The 21,077-nt window shown below is 41.2% G+C and overlaps 1 protein-coding gene across 3 annotated transcripts; it reads right to left on the bottom strand.

Moving 5' to 3' along the window:
- Positions 1–763: 763 nt before the first annotated feature.
- prmt8b (protein arginine methyltransferase 8b) lies at positions 764–20,638 on the bottom strand. 3 transcript variants are annotated; one of them, XM_066668637.1, is made up of 10 exons: positions 20,189–20,638; positions 16,769–17,011; positions 11,199–11,354; positions 9,253–9,316; positions 6,573–6,715; positions 6,117–6,204; positions 3,837–3,952; positions 2,323–2,473; positions 1,306–1,427; positions 764–1,100 (listed from the first exon to the last, which is right to left on the bottom strand). In XM_066668637.1, exons 1-10 carry the CDS (start codon positions 20,255–20,257, stop codon positions 1,017–1,019), a joined length of 1,236 nt encoding a protein of 411 aa, XP_066524734.1. In that variant the 5' UTR covers positions 20,258–20,638; the 3' UTR covers positions 764–1,016. The 3 variants fall into 3 exon arrangements, with proteins under 3 accessions (XP_066524734.1, XP_066524736.1, XP_066524735.1); XM_066668639.1 differs by having other exon boundaries at positions 6,117–6,201; XM_066668638.1 differs by having other exon boundaries at positions 16,769–17,008.
- Positions 20,639–21,077: the final 439 nt, after the last annotated feature.

Genomic DNA, 21,077 nt, shown 5'->3' with positions numbered 1-21,077 from the left:
GCTACAAGCACAAATGTCCTGTGTCAGCCTCGTTAAAAAACTGCTTTTTAAGCACAAATACTCTTCTCTCCAGATTTCTCCATCCACAACTTGAGAAGCTACATTCCTCCTAAAGTTGTAAAATATTTGAGCCTTATTATTTTGCACTGTTTCTCTTAATAATGTTGTTGATGTGTGCATACATAGTGTTATCTGAATGATACTGTACTATGAAATATATTTCTTTTTTTCCTTCATAATTCTTCATTATCCTTGTGATACTTAAGTAAATAAAACCCGGACAGGCAAAATCACTCATCCCTGGTTTATTTATCACTTTCCGCTTTCCCCAAATCCAAGAAACGTAACAAATGTTGGCTTACGATGTTCAATTAGCAAAGAACGCTGGCCTTAAAAACTACAAAAAACAAAACAACAAAAATAATTATAATTTCTTTTTGAAAAACAAACAAAAAACCTAATTGAAAGCAACAAATCAGAACGCATGCCAGCCACGATATTAAACCATTCAACCACCGAGCATTTAACAAAATTAACAGTTAAATATAATTAATCATGAAGAATAATAAAGTAATCAAATATCTTGCTTTTAAATATTGATCTTTCACCATGCTGTTAAAATAATCATCTTGTAGAACCCAAAAAATGTTTTACTTTTGAAACTATGTCATCTCTTTTCATGTCACATCACCTTAAAGATTACAGTTCACCGTGTGCACATTCTGTCATGCTTCCTCTTCCTGTGGCTAAAATAAAGGACAACTAATACATTCTCAGGCTCACTGATAGTTACATTCCATGATGCTCGCTTACAACCTTGATATTTGCAGAGGTGGAGGACTGATGACACTATTGCTCTTGGTGCTGGTTTTGCACTAATGATGACATCACATCGGACTTGTCTTGTCCTCCTCGTCTCTCCTATTTGGTCAGATGGTGTAGCAGCAAGTTATTCAGCCTTTTCTTGCTTTCTGGTTACCTCCGTTTTTAGGGATATATTGCCCCCTGGTGGAGTCCTACCGCATTTTGTAGTCATGGGAAATAGCTGCATCACAAAGCTGCCCCTTGAAATCCAGCTCAAATGTGAAGTCCAGGTCACGCTGGGAGAAAAAAAAACATGATCAGGGCTTCAGTGACAGTCACTTGTACTATTTAGTCTTTCCTTCTTTGTCTTCATCTTTTCTATTTTTCAGCACCTACTCTCGTCCTGCTCTCCTGCCAGTCTGGCCCTATTCCATTCTTTCTCTGCTTCTCTGTCTCTGCCAAGGCACCCACTCTCTTCTATATCCAGTCAGTGCCTCTTACCTCATTGTTTTCATTTGGCTTCACAGCAATGCTGCCTAGGATTTCCTCTCCTCTCCGTACAGTCAGGTAGTCCTCCAGGTAAAACACAGTCTGCTTCCAATGAGTACTGGGAGCATCCGGAGCTGAAAACATGAGAGAAAAACAATGAAATAATTCTATTTTATAATAATTAAATAATTATATGCGGCAAGGAGGAGCAGCAGGTTAGTGTCGCAGTCACACAGCTCTAGGGGCCTGGAGGTTGTGGGTTTGATTCCCGCTCCGGGTGACTGTCTGTAAGGAGTGTGGTGTGTTCTCCCCGTGTCTGCGTGGGTTTCCTCCGGGTACTCCGGTTTCCTCCCACAGTCTAAAAACACACGTCGCAGGTGAATTGGTGACTCAAAAGTGTCCGTAGGTGTGAGTGTGTGAGTGAATGTGTGTGTGTCTGTGTTGCCCTGTGAAGGACTGGCGCCCCCTCCAGGGTGTATTCCCGCCTTGCGCCCAATGATTCCAGGTAGGCTCTGGACCCACCGCGACCCTGAATTGGATAAGGGTTACAGATAATGAATGAATGAATTATTATATAATCCAATATTATTCTCTAATTATTTAATGTAAAGTCAATATACTCATATTTAACCAAAAACTACACCAAAACAAATATAATCAATGTATTTCAGTAGTTAACATCTCCATCCTTTGGCATTAGTACCGCTTTGAGTCAATTTTATTTTGTCAGAACCAGCTTAATGACAGCTCCACATACTTTCAGACCTATAGTGTTGTCTTCTCCTTGTGGAAGGCTATAATAAACACATTGTATTGATTTTTCCCTTCTTTTCTAAACGAATGATCTGATGCTTAACATCCTCTGGATAAAACATTAATTTGAATTAATCTGCAGTTGAATCAGTAATGTGGTCCCTGACTCCCACGCAGTGCTGTACAACATGAACTAAAGAATTAAAGAAAAATATTATTTGGACTCTGTAATAGATGTAAGATTTGTTTCTAATGAGTATATCAGAGTCACCGAACCTGTGGAGAATCCAGTTTTCTTGTGACACTTGGTGAACTCTATGTTGAAGTAGGTGACAAGAGCGTGAATGTAGTCATTTCTCTGGATCTGCAGACAGAACGCTGAGGTGAAAATCAGGTCCTCCAATTTCACTGTGTAGATGTCCACCTCCTGCAATGTACCCACAAAAGAAAAAAAAAATACATAAATAAAACAAAAATTTGCTGCAAATATTTTAGGCTACCCAGGCTAAATCTCAGTCGAGTGTTTCAATCAAGTTCTGTGTTCACGAATCAGTGTTGAACGGACAAAATTTCCCTGAGCTTTGGAGCAGAAGATCGTTAACTCCATTTGTTAATCTCATCTATTCATTCATAAAATCCATGAAAGAAGCAGCAGGCCATTCTTCATTTTCAAGAGCTTTATCTTGCCATTTGTTGAATGGCAAAGCGCAGGTTTATACAGAAATCTCTCTTCTATTTCATCTGCCTAGCTCTGTTTTGTCTGTCCTTATATGTTTGCCACCTTTTTTCTGATATTTTTAGCACTGAAAAGCAGAATGTAGAACAGCTGTCTTACAACCTAGAACCACTTACAATAAAGTGGAAGTGTATGCCATTGTCTCTGTAGTCTAGGTTCCTCTTTAGTCATTAGAGGTCAGACAATAGAGGACATTTTCAGATCTTTCCAAAATTGCAGACATTGTGACTGCTCCTTGCAGGTAGTGACCCTGAGAGTTTATCAGTAGATGGAATATGCTGCTTTATGCTAGAACGGTTTCTAAAAACTTCATATTTACACTACAGTAGAGTTTAATTGTTTGAAATAGACTGCTTGTTAGTTGTTATTACAATACAGTTGTATCGCATTCTCATAGAGAATCAGACGAATCCGTCTAAACCTAACCATAACCTGCCCTATTCTTTAAAGGAACACTAGTTATGATTTGGTACTTTAACTCCTGAGCTCCCCCTACAGTTGCAGAGTGTAATTCATTTTATATTACTGTCCTGAAATCAAGGGAGGAAGCATGGCGTGTTTTTCTACCCTCCTCCAAATGAATTAATGAATTGTTGACTGGCCCATTAAAACTATAAAAAACAGTCCTTGCATCCTCAAGCAAGAGAATATTCTTCAAGAGAAAAAGCCATTAAATTGCATTTGTGTTTACATGTGTATACTTGATGACTGTCATTTTCATGGACTAAAAGCATATTTGTCAATGAATGACATGTCTAATATTATTTCTACAATCTAATCCCAGTATAATATTTTGGTCATATAATGCAGCCCTAGTATGTGATGCACTCCGAGTCAGCTGAAGTGATGAAAACAGTTTAACACCTTGTCATCAAACAGGCCCTTAATGATAATTAGGTCGCTATGTAACGCCCACACAACATGTGTCCTGAGGTAGCGCCTAGTCAATCTGCTCTATGAATCAGAACAGGGCTTTCACAAAGAGCATGCTCGAACACTCGCATTCACATTCTCCAGCTTTCAGCCCACACACTCGCATACTCCGAGTTCATACCTTAATAAGGCAGGAGTTGGTCACCACTTGTTTTGGGTCCACAATATCTACCAGCGGTTCCATCATGGCAACATTTCGAATACAGGTCATGTCAAAACCATAGACATTCTCCCACCCTAGAAGTGAGCAGAAGAGAACAGTCCTTTCTGTAATCAGTTCTAAATAAAGTAAGGTACTAGAATTTATTTTCAAATGTGTAACCACAGTAGTAACCACAACCTGTGCTATTTACTGTGCTTTGTATTTTCTTTATTCATTCATTCATTCATTCATTGATTCATCATCTGTAAGCGCTTATCCAGTTCAGGGTCGCGGTGGGTCCAGAGCCTACCTGGAATCATTGGGCGCCAGTCCTTCACAGGGCAACACACACACACACACATTCACTCACACCTACGGACAATTCCGAGTCACCAATCCACCTACCAACGTGCACCCAGAGGAAACCCACGCGGACACGGGGAGAACACACCAACTCCTCACAGACAGTCACCCGGAGCGGGAATCGAACCCACAACCTCCAGGCCCCTGGAACTATGTGAGAGCAACACTACCTGCTGTGCCACCGTGCCGCTTGTATTTTCTTTAAAATTTTAAAATTAAAACTGTAATAATGTCAGCTCTAGGGGCGGCAAGGAGGCACAGCAGGTAGTGTTGCTCTCACATAGTTCCAGGGTCCTGGGGTTGTGGGTTTGAGCCCCATTCTGGGTGACTGTCTGTGAGGAGTTGGGTGTGTTCTCCCCTTGTCTGTGTGGGTTTCCTCCAGATGGTCCAGTTTCCTCCCGCGGTCCAAAAACACACGTTGGTAGGTGGATTGGCGACTCAAAAGTGTCCGCAGGTGTGAGTGTGTGAGTGAATGTGTGAGTGTGTGTCACCCTGCAAAGGACTGTGTGTTCCTGCCTTGCACCCAGTGATTCAGGGTAGGCTCCAGACCCACCACGACCCTGAACTAGATAAGCGGTTACATACAACGGATGAATAAACAGACTGAACTAAATATTCAAAAGAGGTAGTTGAAGCTTATATAAAAATGGTTTTGTTATCTGACATACAATGCACTATTTTAGTGCAGAAGCTGTTATTTTATGACCTACACTGTGCACTATGGAGTGTGGGGAATATATTTCAATTACAGCCTTTTTAAAAAAATGAGATAGCAGTGATAGCTGTAGCTAGGTATGGCATTGTCATAGCAACAGATCATCATATCCAGTTAGTATTTGGCAGTGTGTATTCTTATTCCATTCTCGTTCAGAGCTCAACATGTTACCATCATACTGAGTGTTTGTATCTGACATGAGGTGGTATAGTGGTTAACAAGGTGGTAAAAGAACAGTTTTGCTAGAAGGCCCTTGACAGATACTATGAGGCATTCTGAGAAGAAGTTGTGACACCATCTGTGGTGTGTGCATTGTAAGAGGAGCTCGAGCTGATGAACCATGAGTGTTGTACAGTGAGTGTATGGCAACACACCAGAGGAAGCATTTTTGCATGTTTATTTTTAAGAGAATACGGACCCCCTTCTGACGTAAAACAGAGTGAGCCAGTTGATCCGGGGTATTACCAGACCTCATGTTATACTGGGGCACATTCAGAATTTAGAGGGAAACAAAAAACAGCATTTTCTACTGACACTTTCACTCAAATGTGACATTGTTCAGAATTGAGCGATTACTAAAGAAACATGCTCAGAAGAAGTTCATGTTGAATGGAGTTACCTGCACTTACATTTATTTTTTTGTGGGCAGGGAATGTCTGAGTATTAGCTGTAGTGGTATAATATGTACTTTTTAGTATTTACTATTTAGTAGCACAAGCCTTAGAATAACAAAATGGCTGCCTGGAAATATATCAGCACCAGCACATCCTTCAAGAAAATATATGTATTAAAAAAAATTAGCTGTTATTTTCACTACACAGCTTGCCAGTCCCTCTGAATCCATATCTCTCTCTGTCTGTTTGTCTTTCTTTTTCTGTTTTACATTCTCTGCATCCCCTCAGGCCCGAAATAGATTCATCCCTGTGTCTAGCAGCCTTTGATTACATTGAGGCAAATCTCAGTCTTCCATCCAAAACAGAGAATAAAGGGGATTGAAGTAAAAGAGCATTTTTGCTGGAGGCCAGAGACTAAATCCAGCAAAGATATCTCTCTCTCTCTCTCTCTCCTTTGCTTTTTTAAATGTCCTTTTTTTCCAAATACAAGGCATTTGTCTCATTTTTTTATGAGTGCACAGGTGTTTGTGTGTGTTCACTTGTGCATGCATGTTATAATCTACTTACAGTGTATTTTAAAATCTTTGTATTGTCTGTCCTCTATAGCCACCACGTACAGCGTTGCTCTGTCTGGGAACATGTAGCCTCCAGGCTTCTGAAAGAGGCAGGTATCATATCACTCATGTCACAGAACAGTGTATCCCACATTCATTTAACACAGCTTTTGTCTGCACCGCTGGCCAAAAAAAAATTATCACTTTCATTCTCACACTCCTCATATTCCTCTTATGTTCAGAGTGCACACTCGTTCTTGTTATACATAAAGCAAATGTGAATATGTTGAAGTAATTCCACTGATAAACATGCATCAACTACTTGTGTAATGATTCATGGTGAATCTCAGTGACCCTCTTTCTGTCCTATATACTTGCCCAGTGAGTATTAACCCTTTTGAGCCACTTTATAATTTAATTGGATAAATGACCTTGGGCTTCTCTGAATACATGCGAACACAACACTAACCAGCCACTTGTCTCTGGCGTAGATGACAGTCTTCAGCATGGACTCATAAAAAAGACAATAGCCCATCCATTCAGAGACGATAATGTCCACCTGATCCACAGGAAGTTCGGTTTCCTCTACTTTCCCCTTAAAGATGGTAATAACTACAAGACACAGATGATTAAACGATTATACAAACATTAGAGAGAACTTTAAAAAAGAAAATTACATAAATCAACAATTGTTATACTCTGAATGCACCCTCAGTTTGTTTTTTTAATAGATTGTGGCATTTGTTTTTATGTTCCCTGTTTTTAAGTAATAAAATCCCAGACAGCAACATATTGTCACTGTCCAAAATTATGAAGCATTTCCATTGGTCCACATCGAGACAATTTCCTGTGAAGGACAGCTGCTGTGTTCAAATTATGTAGGTGAGCTACAGATCGACAATGACAATATGCTTTCAGACCCAGTGGAAGCATGGGCAGAGTGTTTTAAATTCCAAAACTAAAACAACAATGTACTGTAATCTTTTCCCAAAATGAGTAGTTTGTCTGACAGTTCTGAAGGACTGCTAGGTCTTGAATGCTTATTATGTCTCCCACTTTGTGTATGTTTGAGTTTTAGGCTCCTTTTTCCTTGTTTTTTTATCTTCTAAATATCAGTCATCATAATTAACCCTTAATTTCGGCATAAAAGGACATTTTGGCAAGAAAATAACTAATAAATGGTGTCTGATTTTTTTCACAGCACCTCATGTAGAGAAACTGAGAATGATAAATCAGCCTTAGAAATACTTGTAAAGACTACGGAACATACATGAGTTCAGAATATTCACAAACAAAGCTGTAATAGCGTACGTTTAGCCGAACTGATTTTATACTGATGAAATAATGATTCATAAGTACAGCAAGTACAATTACATGAAAAGATAATCTGTGAAATTAGACCCCCTGCTTTGAAGTTCATGGTGGGATTCTTTAGCTGAGGGTGGTAATTTGAGGTCTGGATGATTGATGTCTCTTTTATTTCCCTCTACCCATCACTGCTTCTCTGCTTGTCTCCTCTTTCCGTGGGGCCAACTGCCAATCTCCAATTACTGACTTGAAGGGGGGGGGGGGGGGTTACTTGTGCTGAGTGCCCTGTGTGTGTGTGTGTGTGTGTGTAAGCCCACTGCAGTGATTCCTTTCCTGCAGTCTCAGACCCACCCCCTTCCCCAGTGATAATCAGAAGTGTTGAAGACTGATTTAGCTAAACAACTTCTGCCATCACACATCAGGAAGTGCGTGTCCCGTACAGGAAGTGGGTGTGTTATTTCCTGTGAGATGGAATGCTGCTTGCCAACTAGGAAGTGTGTCACTCTATCCTCTCCATAGGCAAAACAGCATAAACAAGCACTGTCCCACTGTCCTCAGAGGGAGGTGAAAGATTTTCAGCCTTTTTGTCAAATGCTTACCACCTATACTATATACACCTTTCCCCCATTTTCATTCATCCTCCTCTCTTTCTCCTCCTTCACCCCTTCACTAATTTTAGGGAACACCACTGGACTCAAACACCACTGCAGTATCTTTGAAGAGACATTTATTCTGTCTGTACATGTAGCTGTAGCTGTACAGGGCCTTTTTTTCTAACAGTGTAGATATTGAAACATTGTGTAAGGATTTGATTACATTTAGCCAGAGGAGTATTTTTCCACTGTTGCTGCTCTATTCCAAAGAGTTTAAGTAGCTTTCGTGATCCAAAGAAATCATTCATTCATTCATTATCTGTAACCCTTATCCAATTCAGGGTCACGGTGGGTCTAGAGCCTACCTGGAATCATTGGGCACAAGGTGGGAATACACCCTGGAGGGGGCGCCAGTCCTTCACAGGGCAACACAGACACACACACACATTCACTCACACACTCACACCTACGGACACTTTTGAGTCGCCAATCCACCTACCAACGTGTGTTTTTGGACTGTGGGAGGAAACCGGAGCACCCGGAGGAAACCCACGCAGACACGGGGAGAACACACCACACTCCTCACAGACAGTCACCCGGAGCGGGAATCAAACCCACACCCTCCAGGTCCCTGGAGCTGTGTGACTGCGACACTACCTGCTGCCGCCCAAAGTAATCATCCAACACCAATACCTGACCATACTACAAAGCTTAACAGGGTTTTATACCACTCCAGCATTAGACAATGTCTGGGCCTGGCATTGTGTTCCATAGCACCCTTATCTACACTTAAAAATAAAGGTGCTACAAAGGGTTCTTTGAGCAATACCACAGAAGAACCACTTTGGGTTCTTTAAAGAATTATGTTTGTTTAAGGGATGTGTGAATGTGAAGAACATTTTAAAGGTTTAAAAACCCATCACACGATATTAAGGTTTACCAATTTAAAAGTATTAGCAATAATGGTTCTTTATAGAGACAGTGTGGTTCTTTAATGGCACTGCTCAAAGAACCTTTTGTATCACCTTTTATTTTTTAAAGAGGGTATTGGCAGTTTCTATGGAGATGGTACCTAACTGTGTGTGCACATTTGAACAGGTTTATTAGTAAAGGGTGCACCTTAAAGAAAGGAAATCCATGTAATAGTTGTCAACATGTAGTGTTTAAGATGCTTTATGCTTCTAATGTTGATGATTACATTTCTTAGCAAACGTGTGCACATTTCTTTCAGCTGCCAGTAAGTCTTACCCTCATCTAGATGATTGGATTTGATGATTTTCTCAGAGTATTCTGATATACTTGAGCACTCAATCTGAAAAAAAAAAACACACACGGACAGAACATGCAGCTGGATGAGTGCTGGTGATTATAACATGGCATGGCACATACTGCACACTGTTCAGACCCATACTCACATTAGATTTGCACTTTCTGCTAATGCCAGCTTTCACACCCTGTGTTTGGTTTTAATCTGAGGTTGTCATTCCACACTGGCTTTCAGATCTCAAAACTGTGTTGGATGTTACATAATAATTCATAATTAATAGCCAGTAAAATATTTTAAACATTTTAAAAAGGCAATTTTGTTAACAGTGATTATATGTATATTTGTTTTCAACATTTTTATGTTCTACAATGAGTAGATTTCCAGTGATTACACCTAACAACTTCTCTACTCTAGAATTTAGAATCTGCTTGTTTACACCTGTGTTATATCACCTTTCTTTTCAATCACACTGTTAATCATTTGGGAACTGAGGATACTGCTTGTTGTTGCTATTACCCTAAAGGAATGTTTACCTATTACTCTTTGATAAACAGGTCAGCAGCTCAACAGTCTGTACTTGTTGTCTGATGCTCCTTTTCATGGTGCTAAATATGTTTTCAATAGGAGACAGATTTGGACTGCAAGCAGAACAGTCAAACACATGCACTCTGTGTCTACAAAGTTACACTGTTGTAGCACATGCACAATGAGGCCTGACATTTTCTTACTGAAATAACCAATGCACTTCCAGACATCACGCTGATGGCAGCATGCCTCTTTAAAATACCAGTATAACTCTGCATTGATGGAACCAAAATATACAATCAATTTCAGCCAAAACAGTAAGTAATTTCTTTGTTCTTTTGTCAGTTAAATAAAGGTTCAAGAGATTTAACAAATCATATTCTTGTTTTAAATGCATTTTTATTAAAAACTGATGTTAGGTTCTGGTCTCTAATATGTATATTATCATCATGTATAGCACCCATGTTGAGAGTGTGAGTGTATAGATACTAGTTTTTGACCTGGATGCACTAGGAAGTTAGCGCTTACTCTCCAGTTCTGTATTAGGCCTAGCATTCTATCCTTATTATTATTATATTATTATTATATTATTAGGACTGCAAACTATATAATTTGCTAAATGAATTTAGACACTGATATCCCAACAAATGAAAATACATTTTAATTAATTATATTTAAAATAATGGCACCTTTAACTGTGTCACATCACATGTTGTCTGCTGTGTTATATTTTGTCATTATAATATTGTGTCAATATCTACAATTGCAGACTATAGTCCATCTTACCATGCTCTTCAATGGTTAGGAACTCCACAGGATCACCACTAGAGCAGGCATAATGTGGATGGTGGATAATTCTCAGCGCTGCAGTGCCACTGATAGTAGTGTGTTAGTGTGTGTTGTGCTGGATTAGACACAGCAGTGCTGCTGGGGTTTTAAACACTGTGTCCTCTCACTGTCCACTCTGTTAGAGTTGCTGGATATTTTTGGTTGGTTCACCATTCAGTTCAGCAGTGTCAATCAAATCTCTAAAAACTCCAGCAGCCCTGCTGTGTCTGATCCATCCACACCAGCACACCACACACCAACACATCACCACCATGTCAATGTCACTGTAGAGCATGATCAACCACGCAATCATACCTGCTTTGTGGTATTTATGGTGATCCTCTCTCTCTCTCTCTCTCTCTCTCTCTCTCTCTCTCTCTCTCTCTCTCTCTGTGTCTCTTCACCCTCTCTTATGCTCAGTTCCTTATCCACACACTTCTTCCCTGCAGTTTTAAAAGCTGTAAAGGAATTCTATGAAGTCTGCAGATAATAGGTTTGTAGGCCATTTTGTAAATTGAGGCTTTGCTCTCCCAAGGTGAAAGAGCTTAGTGCTGAGTTGAAGTTGTGTCCTCACCCCGTACACATGCTTGGCTCCTGCCTTGGCGGCAAACATGGAGAGGATCCCTGTCCCACTTCCCACATCCAGAACTATCTTGTCCTTGAAAATGTGTTTATTGTGGTACATGGAGTTTCTGTACGTCAGCGTTCTCACTTCGTCTTTTAACATCTCCTGTTGAGGGAAGCACATTGCAGATGGTTTTGAATATGTTGAATGGGAAAAACATCTTTGACATGCTTTGGTAAAAAAATGCCACAAGGATCACGCCACACAGCAGCATATTTCCCCAGTCAAAACAGCCCTGTTCAGAATGGCTCGTTACTTTTAAATGATGAGCTACAAACAGCACACAAGCAGCAGTGTCAAGTGGGTCACAAAGAAGCTCTTGTTTAAGATGTTTAGCTTGGTTCTCTTCCTTCTCTGATCTTTATGCTGTTTTTGCTAGTTTTCGTCTTTCTCTGATCTTTTATGCTGTTTTTGCTAGTTTTCGTCTTTCTCTGATCTTTATGCTGTTTTTGCTAGTTTTCGTCTTTCTCTGATCTTTATGCTGTTTTTGCTAGTTTTCGTCTTTCTCTGATCTTTATGCTGTTTTTGCTAGTTTTCGTCTTTCTCTGATCTTTATGCTGTTTTTGCTAGTTTTCGTCCTTTCTCTGATCTTTATGCTGTTTTTGCTAGTTTTCGTCTTTCTCTAATCTTTATGCTGTTTTTGCTAGTTTTCGTCTTTCTCTGATCTTTATGCTGTTTTTGCTAGTTTTCGTCCTTTCTCTGATCTTTATGCTGTTTTTGCTAGTTTTCGTCCTTTCTCTGATCTTTTATGCTGTTTTTGCTAGTTTTCGTCCTTTCTCTGATCTTTATGCTGTTTTTGCTAGTTTTCGTCTTTCTCTGATCTTTATGCTGTTTTTGCTAGTTTTCGTCTTTCTCTGATCTTTATGCTGTTTTTGCTAGTTTTCGTCTTTCTCTGATCTTTATGCTGTTTTTGCTAGTTTTCGTCCTTTCTCTGATCTTTATGCTGTTTTTGCTAGTTTTCGTCTTTCTCTAATCTTTATGCTGTTTTTGCTAGTTTTCGTCTTTCTCTGATCTTTATGCTGTTTTTGCTAGTTTTCGTCCTTTCTCTGATCTTTATGCTGTTTTTGCTAGTTTTCGTCCTTTCTCTGATCTTTTATGCTGTTTTTGCTAGTTTTCGTCCTTTCTCTGATCTTTATGCTGTTTTTGCTAGTTTTCGTCTTTCTCTGATCTTTATGCTGTTTTTGCTAGTTTTCGTCCTTTCTCTGATCTTTATGCTGTTTTTGCTAGTTTTCGTCTTTCTCTGATCTTTATGCTGTTTTTGCTAGTTTTCGTCTTTCTCTGATCTTTATGCTGTTTTTGCTAGTTTTCGTCTTTCTCTGCTGTCAGTTTTTGCCATTTTAGCTTAGTTCTTCTATTTCTCCTCTCTCTTTGGGTCTATTTCATATGGTTTACCACACACATGAACTTTGACATAAACACTTCAGATTCCCAATCCCAGTGCTAATGCACTGAAAATGTGAGTTTTTTTTCATATGTCCTTTAATGTAACCTTTCATGCATGCAAGTGATTTGGGACTTTTAAGTGAACTTTGAAGCAGTAGAAATGCTTCACACAATGTTTCACAGTCCTGTTGTAGTTATTCTGACCAGCTGTAATGTTTTCTAGATAGTCAAATGAACAAAAGCAACTGAATCATTATAGTCACCGGATTAATGCTTTATTATTGTGACACAATGGGTGTAATGTAGGTTTTCAACATGTAAATCTTGGGGCAGCTAATGGTTATTATAGTGTGTTTTGGATAGAAACGGCACCACTTTGATCTCGCTGAGTGCCTGAAATTGGAGGTGAGGGGACTGAAGGAACATCACTGTCTTCTCCCTGAACATCCAAGTGGCCTTGAGCAAGGCACCTACACACGAGGCACTGAGTTATGTTATGGGCTTATAAATATTAATGGTGTTTTAAATCCTCGAATGAATTAAATTCTGTGCACTGTACACACCAGTATAACAAAACATGCTAATTTAGATTGTAGATGATGTAGATGATATTATGTAAAGCACATTGATTATGGTGTACTGTCGCTTGTTTCAACAATGCTTGCCGGTCTCAAATTCTACAAAAGCCTCAACACCTGCAACCTGAAAAAAATACGCTGTCTGTACCATTGGCACACTGTGTTCAGTCCTAGCGTTGCTGCAGGAGTATTGGGTGAAATGTAGGACACAAAGAACAGCCTTATTATAGAGAGAGGTCTCCATTATACCCCTGTAGGGATTAACAGATACACATCTCTCTCCTTTCTTTCTCTCATTCTCGCTTTCTTTTTCTCCCTCTCCTTTCTCACTGTTCTGTGTTATTATCAGGAACAGGCTCTTTATTTCAGCCTGCTCAACCTGACCCACATATTTACCAGTATTAAACTCATGGAGAGTAGTGTTTTTTTTTTTAAAGAGAAACGCTTGCTGCAGCTGGATGAGCTTCCAGAGGTTAGGTAACTTACACTTTTATTAGATTCTGTGAATACGAGTCTCTTGCTAATGAAAAGTGCCATGTACCAGCTACTAATTAACCTTATTCTTTGAGCATTTGCGAGTGGGACCCAGATAAAGAAAAGTGTCAGAGGAACATCTTATTGTCAGTGTACATTAGTTCAAGATCAGGCAGAACACTTTTAGACGTATTAGATAATTAATCTCATAAAGCGGCACGGTGGCTTGGCATTTAGCACGGTCGCCTCTCAGCGCTGGGATCCTGGGTTAAAGTCTGGGTGGAGTTTCCATGTTCTCCCTGTGTCTGTGTGGGTTTCCTCCGGGGGCTCCGGTTTCCTCCCACAGTCCAAAAACATGGGGGTTAGGTGAGTTCGCTTCTCTAATAACTGTCCTGGTGTGTGAGTGAATGAGTGTGTGTGTGAGTGAATGTGTGTGAGCCCAGATATGCATAGGCACTCCTGGGTAGTGGGCATCCTGGGTAACCTCCAGGTGGACGGTCGTTCCTAGTCGAGAGTACGCTGTGCGTGTTTCTCGTCAGTGTGTGTGTGTGTGGATTGAGTGTTGAATGGGATGGCGTTCTGTGCAGTGTTGATTATAAAGCGTCCTGGGGTATCTAGAAAGGCGCTGTATAAATGTAACAATAAATAAAAGTAAAGCAGCACCAGTAAAATTTAAATTAATAACAGAAACACAATCTCAAAAGTAAAACACAGAGCCTCTTTTCTGAGTAATCTCTATTAGAAACCTGTTTAGTATCTGGTTAAAGTCGCGTGTCATGATTTGAGCAGGTACTCGACTATTATTGCAATGTAACTGAGATTCCAAGAGTTGTACGATTGTATTCTTTGGTAAAAGGTTCTTGTACAGACCTACGCCCCTCTGTGCAAACTCAGATCTGCTGATAGGTTTAATTCTATGGGCAGCAGGTCTGTCAGTGTTGCTGCCGCTCACTTTTTTTGTAACTTCTACTTCCATCCACTTTTCTTCCTCCCTTTCTATCTTCAAATCTCAGCTCAAATCTTGTCTCAGAACACTTTCTCTCTGATTTGGTTCTGTTTTGTTTTTAATCTTCAATTGTAAAGTGTCCTTGGGTGTGTGAAAATCACTATAATAATGAAAATTATCATCATTATTATTATTATTATTATTATTATTATTATTACTAGTCGCAGTCACACAGCTCCAGGGACCTGGAGGTTGTGGGTTCGATTCCCGCTCCGGGTGACTGTCTGTGAGGAGTGTGGTGTGTTCTCCCTGTGTCCATGTGGGTTTCCTCCGGGTGACTTCCTCCGGGGAAACCCACGCGGACACAGAGAGAACACACCACACTCCTCACAGACAGTCACCCGGAGGAAACCCACGCAGACACAGGGAGAACACACCACACTCCTCACAGACAGTCACCGGGAGGAAACCCACACAGACACGGGGAGAACACACCACACTCCTCACAGACAGTCACCCGGAGCGGGGCTCAAACCCACAACCCCAGGACCACGGAGCTGTGTGACATATATATATATATATATATATAAAAATGGGCTTTTGTTGTTTTAGCAAAACAAAACTACCAGTGGCGGATGCTGGTCTTTCAAGGAGGGGAAGCTCAATTTCGGCCTACATCATAAAATGTGTCGGTTTATTTATACGTAAATTCTACCCCCCGTTCTTTTTTAAGAAAATGATCTGTGCCCCTGTCGTACCAACAAGGCGTCTTTTCCAGGGACTTGACTAGTGTCCTCTCAATGGCCAGCAGAGCTAGGCTGCTTAAACGGCCTTGGCCCATGTGAAGTGTGTCCGCCTGTTAGTGCTTTGTGACGGTGGAGGGGCTCAGCAGCACCTGCTGGACAGAAACTGCGATAGAAGTCAGAAAGAGTGATAGAAGTCAGTCTCCAAACACAAGCAGCTACAAAAAACCCACCAGAAATAGAAGCTCGATTTGTCACTAGTCATTTTCAACAAAGAAAATGCAGCTAAGAGGATTAAGAAAGTCTCCGGTTCAACTCAGAACAGAATGAAAATGTAATTCTCCCATGGATCTTTACACCAAAGGATCGCTGATTCGCTCATTTCGCTGTCAATCAAAAAGGGATTCAGCCTCAGACTGATCATCCAATCATCATGCAGAAGCTGAGCGTCCGATGGGCGGGACAAAGCCCAGCATTTATCCAATGACTCGTCTCGTTTCGCTGCACTTCGCTGCTTCACTATTGAACTCTGTGGACGCTCAGTGTCCTCACTGTTTAAAGCACTGTGAAGCTGCAGGAATGATTGAGAGGAAAGCTGCGTCTTTACCAGTGATAAGAAGCTGATTCTGAACAAAAGTTGAGCGTGTTGTAGTGCATATTTATTCAATGACATGTACACACAACAGTATATATTTGATCACTTATTTTTTGACATTTTAGGGGAAGCTGACCTTCCCTTGCAGTCTTAGAGCAATCGCCACTGAAAACTAGGTGCTTGTTAATAGTTGTTACTAATGTCATACTCTCTTTCCACATTCTTATCTTTTAGATGAATGCAATATTTCTTTTAATCAATTCATTAACATTTTCTGATTTGTTTAGAGGTCCGTTCTAAAATTCCCCCTTAGACGGGTAGGATTCTTGTCAGTGCTCTGTAAAGCTTCTCCACTCTCAGAACTTTTGTTATGAAAGAATCAATCTGTAAGAGAAGTATGGATATGTCAGTAATGTGATCAACTAAATCTATATTATACTATAAGGGTATAGTCTTACTTCCATCAACATTACGTCCACAATGTGCCATCACCATACGCTGTCAGAGAGAAGAGTACTGTACTGAATACTTTTGTTCTCCAAAACATTGTAATAGTAAAATAATACAGTACAGTTATTTTCCCTTTAACTCCATGTACTAAAGATGTAGCTATTGGTTGATTGTAGTGGGTAACACATCTACTCCATTAGTGTTCAATTGCCAGCTTGGGCAGGAACACAATACTATACATATAAGGGTTTATGTGTAGTCGGCTAGACGGTCTGTCTCTCTAGTGACAATGGTAACTATTTCTGCAGAGTTTATGAACCCATCACAACCCCCCCACCATCACCACCTACCTCATGGATGCCAAAGTGAGCATAAGAGTCAAAGTAGTAGTCTCGTGATGTCATCTCCTCTGGGTTGAGGAGCTTGGCCATCTTGCCCCGTCCAGGACAGGCAGAGAGTGCTGAGACATGTGGGGTGTGAGGGGGACGAGGGACATGGTGACCCGAGGGCAAGGGCTTAGGTACAGGGGCCGACTGCAGGGACTGGGATGAGGGCACGCTGATTGTGCGCTGTTGCTGATGCTTCTGCTGCTGCTGGCGAGGAGAGATAAAACACAAACCTATTAATACAAGTTCAGCTCATAGGCTATTGATTGTGTGGCCTTACTGACTACAACCTACACTCTTAGAAATGACTATAGCGAAAGGGGTTGTAGTGATGCCACAGAAGAACTGTTTTTGGTTCCGTGTGCACTCTCTTAGTGGATGTTAGTGGGTGTGGCCTTTGTTAAAAGGGGCCATATCATGAAAATTGGAATAGCCTTGGATTTTATAGAAATCTGATGTATTAGGTAAGCATTATTTAATGTTCATTAGTAGGATTAGGTATTTTTAGCTCCTAGCCTCATCCTACACTCAAACATTATGGTTCTTCAAAGGTTCTGTAGTAAAGGAAATGGTTCCAACAAGAACCTTGAGAAATTAAAGATTTTAGTCATAGTATTGTGAAGGGGTTCTGGAGAATGTGCTATAGATTTCCTATATAGCACCTTCTAGAAAGTTTCATATATGGCACCAAAAAGGGTTCTTCTATTGTTATGATATCGAGCTTTTCACAACAGAAGAACTATATTTAGTTCCATGCAAAAGGTTCTTGGTTTTTTCAGGGTTCCACATAGAACCATTTTCTTTACTAAAGGACAGTTATAGATAAAATTTGTAGCACTGTCTGTTAAGGGGACGGGAGGAAGTGGTGGAGGGTAGTGTTTCCTACCCTCCTCTAAAATGTACACAGTGCAGTTTCTACAGTGCTCAGTCAGGAGTAGCAAAAACAGAAGCTCTGTTCTCCCTATTACAGATCAGTGAAATATCACATTGATTTTGAAGTTGTTATTTTAAGATAAAAATACTACCTAGTGTTGCTTCAAAGCTTCAAAGATATATTCTTCACTGCCAAATCTCATATGGATCTTAGGGCTGTCACATGGTTACAAAATCCAGGACATTTACATATACATCTACATACATCCACCTACAGCAGTATAGACCCATCCATTTGCACTGACAAAACCAGGAGTGCTTCAGACTGGACTGCTTTTGAATGAGGCACAAAACAAGCCAGCCAATCTGAACACAGCAAATTTGCATGTCAGGCCTAAAAGCATAGCAACAACAGAGGCCTGCTTAATTCTGAGTTATGTAAAATGGTCACGACCAGATGAATTATGACTGCTTCATAAAACCACACAAAAGGTTGTGTGTAAATTTCAGGGGAAAAAGTATAATGTGAAAATGAAGACCTAGGACCTCCACACAATGGCATGCTTCTACACTCTCACTGCGGTGGTACCCTCAGGTACCGTAATCTATGTTTATAGATGTTTAAGTTGTTGATTTCATATGCTCTGTTTCACCTCCAGGACTCCAGTGTGGTTGTACTATATTTTGCTCATTAAAACGAAAGCTTACAGATATTGAGCACTTATCCTGGAGAAGGGAATGTGATGTACCTTTAGGGAACACAACTTTTTTTCTGAGAGAGAGTGCATCTGTTAAAGTGTTTTTTTTTCTTTCGAATACCAAGAATAACTTTATAAATTCAAACCACCATTGTTTGAAGATTGTGGACGAGTGTGGATCTAAGAGCATTGAAAAACTGCTGTTGCTTTCAATTTACTTGATCCAAAAGTCTTCAATGCTTCTAACCAAACATAACTATAGTGAATGACAGTAGTCGATGTTATATAGCTCACTCATGTGGAACTAAATGACACTAAAATGGCCAAAAGTATGTAGACACCCACTCATTCGACACTTGCTGAGAAATGAAGGACACAAATAGGGAGTGCCCCCCCTTTGCTGTAGTAGGAGCTTTTACTCCACGAGGAATGCTATACACTTTTGGAACATTGCTGTGAGAATTTGATGGCACCCAGTCACACAAATATTAGTAAAGTAAATTGCTGATATTGGAGGATTGGTTCGGTTGGATGATTGGGTGGTATGCAAACGCAAACCCAAATATTATTACACTGCATTCCATAACTCCAGAGAATGCAGTCCCACTGCTTCACAGCCCAGAGCTGAGGGCTTTAAATACCCTTCTAGTCAACAGCTGACATTGGGCTGGATGGCGTCAAGCTCATCTGCAGTTGCTCCATAGCTTCTAGTTTCATGTCACGCTTTCCTATAAAATTCACACCACATAGCTACACTTTGTAGTTCCCCAATTACAAACTGTATTTATCTGTTGCTCTGCATACTTTGCTAGCCCCTTGCAATCTGTTTTGCAATGGTCAGTAATGATCAGAATCCCCACAGGACCACCACAGCGCAGGTACGCTAAAAAAAAGTCAAAAAATCAGTATGCTGATAAAAGTGGATCAGAGACAGCAGCGCTGCTAGAGTTCTTAAACACTGTGTCTACTCGCTGTCCACTCTGTTGGATATGCCTACCTCATTGGTCCACCTTGTAGATGTAAAGAGACAGTGGCTTATATTTTGTTGCCCAGTTTTTGTCAGTGAGCACTGCTGTCTAATTCACTTGTACAAGCAAAACGTACACTAACCTGACACCACCAAATCACTGTCAGTGCAGCGCTGAGAAAGATCCACCAACCAAACCATACCTGCTCTGTGGCGGTCCTCAACATTGAAGTGCAGGGTCAATGGGGTCTAACGAAGTATGCAGAGCAACCGATGGATTACAGTCTGTAATTGTGGAGCTAAAAAGTGCTCCTGTATGGTCAGTGTAGTGTACAGATTCGAAGGTCATTTTAATGTTGTAGTCGCATCGGATAGCCCAAGGGAGAAGTGTGGCTGTAATGAAGCAGGCACTGCAGCACCATGGACAGGGCTCGTGGAAACGGCAGGCGAAATCGAGGAGGCGTCCACAAATGCCTCGGTATTTTCATTTAGCGCTTAGCTGAACTGTCCGGTGTCGTTAATGACCGCAGTACGTCTGCTGTGCACTACTAGCTATCTGTACTACACCACAGATGGCTGCAGAGGAATCGCGCGTATTTACCCAAGTCACATTGAGTGTACGTCTCAGTAAGCGGCTGTTTCTCACCGCAGCGTTAGCCTGCAAAGGACACTGCACCGGTCTTCGGAGGGCTCTAGAGTCCCATTCAGCGGCAAGGAGATTCAAAACAAAGACTCCGGTAGCTCAGTACTGTTATGACATTGTTAAAACGTTGTATTAACATCGTCCGTGCCAGGGGGACGCGCTTAGGTGTTGTGAAATCGTTATAAAACGTCTCCCTCACTCACCTCCGATCCCTCAGCCTCCGCCATCTTCCTCCGCAGGAGCAGGCACCGCGATGAGTGCCTCAATCCCATACGAGCTCGCGACAAGTCCAGCAACTCGAAGAGGGCAGTTAATTTCTAAATAACTTTTAAACAGTGCCTCCGAGAAGGCATTAAAAAGTAGACGAGACACTCTGCTTATGCGTTAGAAAACGACCTTCGCTTCAGCAGACCCTGCGTAAACATGAATACTTTTATTAAAAAGTAGTATCGCGAAAGAAACGTGGGAATAGGAACTTCCAGAGCCCCGTGCTCCATCCTGCTCCAGAGCAAAAGTTCCAAGTCCCGAGAACCAGTTGAACTCAAAAGTCCTCAGCATGCTCCACGCATTCCCTCCGCCGGAGAATACCCCGCGCGCGCTCCTTCCACACACATGCGCTCCACGTAGCACCCCCCTCCGTGTCCTCTCACGAGTTGCGGTGGAGAGACCAACTTTTCGAAGCCCCGGAGTTTGAAGCGCCTGAATCAGAGCCTCCTCCTTCCTCTTGTTCTCCTCCTCCTCCTCCGCGCGCGCTGCACCTCCACCTTCCCACACGCACACACGCGCGCGCCTCCGTGCTCGGCTTTCAAGCTGCCCTCCAGCTCGCTCCAAAGCAGTCGTGCGGGGTTCTGTCCCTGACCACAGAGTTAGGTGCGCGCGCTTTTCGAGTGGGTGATTACCGTTGCTTCAGACTGATAGCGGAAGTGGTGCAAAGCGACGAGCTATATTCATGTCACTGACATTACCTTCAGTGTAAATGGCTAGCTGAACAAGGACGTACTGACACATACATAATCAACGGTTTACATATTTATAAAGCGTGATTTGACATTTAGAAAGCCTTATCCCATAGCACAGTGTGGTCAACGGTCA

The sequence above is a fragment of the Hoplias malabaricus genome, chromosome 4 (assembly GCF_029633855.1).
Source record: "Hoplias malabaricus isolate fHopMal1 chromosome 4, fHopMal1.hap1, whole genome shotgun sequence".
In the NCBI taxonomy this organism is placed as follows: domain Eukaryota; kingdom Metazoa; phylum Chordata; class Actinopteri; order Characiformes; family Erythrinidae; genus Hoplias; species Hoplias malabaricus.
The sequence above is the reverse complement of the archived record's forward strand: the minus strand, read 5'-3'. Positions and strand labels throughout refer to the sequence as shown.